Source organism: Gossypium hirsutum, chromosome A05 (genome assembly GCF_007990345.1).
Source record: "Gossypium hirsutum isolate 1008001.06 chromosome A05, Gossypium_hirsutum_v2.1, whole genome shotgun sequence".
Classification (NCBI taxonomy): Eukaryota; Viridiplantae; Streptophyta; class Magnoliopsida; order Malvales; family Malvaceae; genus Gossypium; species Gossypium hirsutum.
This window is the reverse complement of record NC_053428.1, coordinates 83,755,892-83,760,404: the sequence shown is the minus strand read 5'-3', so window position 1 is coordinate 83,760,404 and position 4,513 is coordinate 83,755,892. Positions and strand designations below refer to the sequence as shown.

Here is a 4,513-nt window from a genome sequence, read left to right as displayed (position 1 = left end):
TTGTGAGTTTAAGAGAGGAAAAAGAGGTGAAGATGGGAGCTTGTATCACTGCAGGGACAAAGTGAGACCTCATTGAGTTACTCCAAGAATTCAAGGATGTCTTCACGTGGTCATATCAAGACATGCCCGGGTTAAGTACCGATATTGCGGTACATCGACTCCCCATAAGGGAAGAGTGTAAACGAATTTAACAAAAGCTCTGAAGTATGAGACCTGATGTTTTTCTAAAAATAAAAGAAGAGGTCAAGAAGTAATTCGAAGCTGGATTCTTAAAAGTGGTTAAATACTTAGAATGGGTAGCCAAATTCATCCCCGTCCCTAAAAAAGATAGAAAAGTACAAATGTGTGTAGATTATAGGGATTTGAATAAAGCCAGTCCAAAAGAAAATTTCCCACTACCTCATATCGACACCTTAGTGGACAACACGGCAGGTTACTCACTATTCTCCTTCATGGATGGTTTCTCCAGATACAACCAGAGTATGATGCATCTTGATGACATGGATAAGACCACATTTGTAACCATATGGGGAACCTTTTGCTATAAGGTGATGCCATTTGGACTGAAAAATACGGGAGCAACGTACCAAAGAGCCATGGTAACTCTGTTCCACGATATGATGCACAAAGAAATTAAAGTTTATGTCGATGATATGATTGCAAAATCCTAAATGGAGAAAGAGCATCTGCAAGTCCTGAGGAAATTGTTCTTAAGGTTGAGAAAGTTCCAGCTAAAGCTCAACCCAACGAGATGTACCTTCGGAGCTAGGTCCAGAAAGCTGCTAGGATTTGTAATCAGTGAAAAAGGGATTGAGATCGACCCAAACAAAGTCAAGGCCATACAAGAGCTGCCTTCACCACGTACTCAAAAAAAAGTTCAAGGTTTCCTAGGAAGGCTAAATTACATTGTCCGGTTCATTTCATAGCTAACTGAGAAATGTGACCCCATATTCCGTCTCCTTAAGAAACACAATCCAAGTGTATGGGATGAAGAATGCCAGAAGACTTTCAACAAGGTCAAACATTACTTGTCAAATGCTCCAGTGCTAATGCCACCCAACCCAGATAAGCCATTGATACTGTACTTGGCGGTATTTGAGAATTCTATGGGATGTGTGCTCGGCCAATATGATGAGTCAGGAAGGAAAGAAAGAACAATATACTACCTCGGTAAAAAGCTCACTAAATGTGAGACAAGGTACTCACCAATTGAGAAATTATTTTGCGTCTTAATTTGGACAACTCGAAGACTAAGATAGTACATATTATATCACACAACTTGGCTCATCTTGAAACTGGACCTTCTAAAATACATGATGGAGTCGACAGCTTTGAATGGAAGGATGGCCCAATGAAAAATTATGCTTTCCAAATTTGATATAGTCTACGTGAACCAGAAAGCTATAAAAAGGAGTGCAATAGCAGATTCTTTGGCTAGTAGAGCTTTGGAAGATTATGAGCCATTGACCTTTGATTTTCTGAACGAAGATTTGATATATGTTGCAACCACCGAAGAAGATTCTCAAGAAAGTCATCATTGGAAACTAAATTTTGACGGAGCCTCAAATGCTGTGGGTAACAAAATCAGGGCAGTCTTAGTATCCCCAAATGGAGATTATTATCCCTTTACTAGTAAATTGGATTTTGATTGTACAAATAATATGGTAGAATACGAAGCATGCATCATAGGTATACATGAAACTATAGAACGCAAAATCAAAGTGCTAGAGGTATACGGAGATTCTGCACTAATGATCTATCAGCTCAAAGGCAAATGGAAGACAAGAGACCCTTAATTGATCAATTACTGAAGGCTAGTTCTAGAGTTAATTGAGAAGTTTGACGACGTCACCTTCTGCTACCTCCCGCGAGATGAAAACCAGATGGCCGATGCCTTGGCTACTTTAGCTTCTATGATCAAAGTAAACAAAGAAGAGCATGTGAAACCTATTCAGATGAGTATTTATGATGCTTCAACTCACTGTTACAACATTGAGGAAGAAGAAAAGGATGATCACCCCTAGTATCACGATATACTACGATATGTGAAGAATCGTGAATACCCTGACCAGGCAACTGAGAATGATAAAAGGACGTTGAGAAGACTGGCCAGTGATTATGTCTTAGATGGGGAGATCTTATACAAAAGAATAAAGGATCAGGAGCTATTAAGATGTGTGGACGCTGTTGAGGCTAAGAAAATCTTGGAAGAAGTCCATGAGGGCGTCTATAGAACACACGCTAATGGCTTTACAATGGCCAGGAAAATTATGTGATTCGAGTATTATTGGTCCACCATGGAAGGGGATTGTATAAATTACAACAAAAAATATCATAAGTGCCAAATTTATGGAGACAAAAATCATGTACCTCATTCCCTTCTGCATGTTATGACTTCTCCATGGCCTTTCTCTATGTGGAGCATGGATGTCATTGGGCTGATCTTGCCAAAGGCTTGAAATGGGCATCGGTTCATCTTTATGGTCATCGATTACTTCACCAAGTGGGTAGAGGTCACTTCATATGTCAATGTTACAAAGTCAACAGTTAGTAAATTTCTAAGGAAGGAAATCATATGTCGATATGGAATGCCAGAGAGGATCATATCTGACAATACACTGAACTTGAACAATAGTACGATAGCGGAGGTCTACAGTCAATTCAAGATCAAACACCACAACTCGTCATCATATCGCCGAAAAATGAATGGGATAATGGAGGCAACCAATAAAAACACTAAGAGGATCATGGGGAAAATGACTGAAACTTATAAAGATTGACATGAGAAGTTACCATTTGCCCTCTATACTTATCGAACATCTGTCAGGACCTCCACCAGGGCAATGCCTTTCTCTTTGGTTTACGGAATAGAGGCGGTTTTGCCTATTAAAGTCAAGATTCCTTCTCTTTGAGTTTTGTTAGAACTAAAGATAGATGAAGCAGAATGGATCCAATCTCGATATGATCAGTTCAACTTGATTGAAGAAAAGAGGCTAAGGGCTATCCGTCATGGTCAGATGTACCAAAAACGAATGATGCGAGCTTATGACAAAAAGGTTCACCCAAGAGAATTTCATGAGGGAGACCTGGTATTAAAAAAGATTCTTCTTATACAAAAGGATTTCAGAGATAAATGGATGCCAAACTGGAAAGGACAAAAGGCCTTTTCTGGAGGAGAACTGATTTTGACCAAGATGGATGATAAAAACTTGCCAATCTTGTAAATTTGGATTCAGTCAAGAAGTACTTTACCTAAAAAGGGGAAGAGGCCAATGCAAAAACCTACAAAGGGTGTTTTGAGACCTTCTAAAAAAAGAAAGAAAGAAAAAGGAGAGGCCAAGGAAAAAACCTGCAAAGGGTACCTTGAGACCAATGGGGTTTTAAGTTAAAAACCCAAAAAAGGGCGACTCAAATTTTGATTGAAGACGGGGCATGTGGTAGTCTTGTTCTCTCAGAATTAACAAAAAGGAAGAACGTTACATCTTGGGGCATCAAAAAAACACTTTAGATCTCCTAAACACATATCTAGCTCGAAATGGTCTTCGAGAAGTTTGAATAGAGAAGCTCATGCTGCAATATCTAGGGCACATATTTTCATCTTATTCATTTTGTACCTTAGAAAAATTTGCTAACTTGATTAATTTATCCATTTCGAGCATTGCTCTAAATAAAATTTCATCTTGTCCATTGTGATAATCTTTTTCAAGCATTTTTCATTGAAACAATGATTATTGGATTAATAATATTCACATAAAAGAAGTTTTACATATTACTTTGAAAAGTTTCTAAATGGTACAAGGACCTGAAACATGACCACTAGTTAGAACTAACTAAATTCAAGAGTTGGAAACATCTGAGAAAGAATAGTCCAAATTATGACTATTTCTTCAAATCTTCCGTCAAAGATACCGGCTAAACAAAAAGGCACGGTAGCGTATCAGTGATAGAACCTTAATGAACAATGAGTAATGATAACCACAGCCAATCTTATCTCCCCGAAGTTGCAGTGGAGCAGATTAAAGCCATTAACCTTATATTCCTGAAGTTGTAGTGGAGCAGGTTGAAGATAGCGGATCTTATTTCCCTAAAGTTGTAGTGGAACTGATTTAAGCTACAAGTTACAAATCTTATACCCCTGAAGTTGCAGTAGGGCGAATTGAAGTTATCATGGCGAATCTTATCTCCTTGAAGTTTCAGTGGAGTAGATTAAAGCCATAAACCTTATCTCCTTGAAGTTGCAGTGGAACAGGTTGAAGTTACGAATCTCAACTCCCTGAAGTTGCAGTGGAGTAGATTGAAAATGGCGAATCTTATCTCTCTAAAGTTACAGTGGAGCAGATTAAAGTCACGAATCTTGTCTCCCTGAAGTTACAGTGGAGAAGATTAAAGCCACGAATCTTATCTCCTTGAAGTTACAGTGGAACAGATTAAAGCAACAAGTCTTATCTCCCTAAAGTTGCAGTGGAGTAGACTGAAGAAAGAAAATCTTCTCTCTCTGAAGTTGCAGTAGAGC

At 38.6% G+C, this 4,513-nt stretch overlaps 1 protein-coding gene across 1 annotated transcript; it reads left to right on the top strand.

The window, feature by feature from the left end:
- Positions 1-671: 671 nt before the first annotated feature.
- Positions 672-2,024, top strand: LOC107960464 (uncharacterized). The gene is made up of 4 exons (XM_016896808.1): positions 672-882; positions 994-1,170; positions 1,384-1,575; positions 1,819-2,024. The coding sequence occupies exons 1-4, from the start codon at positions 672-674 to the stop codon at positions 2,022-2,024; spliced, it is 786 nt and encodes a 261-aa protein (XP_016752297.1).
- Positions 2,025-4,513: the final 2,489 nt, after the last annotated feature.

Coding starts and splice junctions, on each gene's coding strand:
- LOC107960464 (XM_016896808.1), top strand. CDS start 672: ATGGAGAAAGAGCATCTGCAAGTCCTGAGGAAATTGTTCTTAAGGTTG. Junction 883..993: donor TACTCAAAAAAAAGTTCAAG/GTTTCCTAGGAA, acceptor TATGGGATGAAG/AATGCCAGAAGACTTTCAAC. Junction 1,576..1,818: donor CGGAGCCTCAAATGCTGTGG/GTAACAAAATCA, acceptor ACTGAAGGCTAG/TTCTAGAGTTAATTGAGAAG.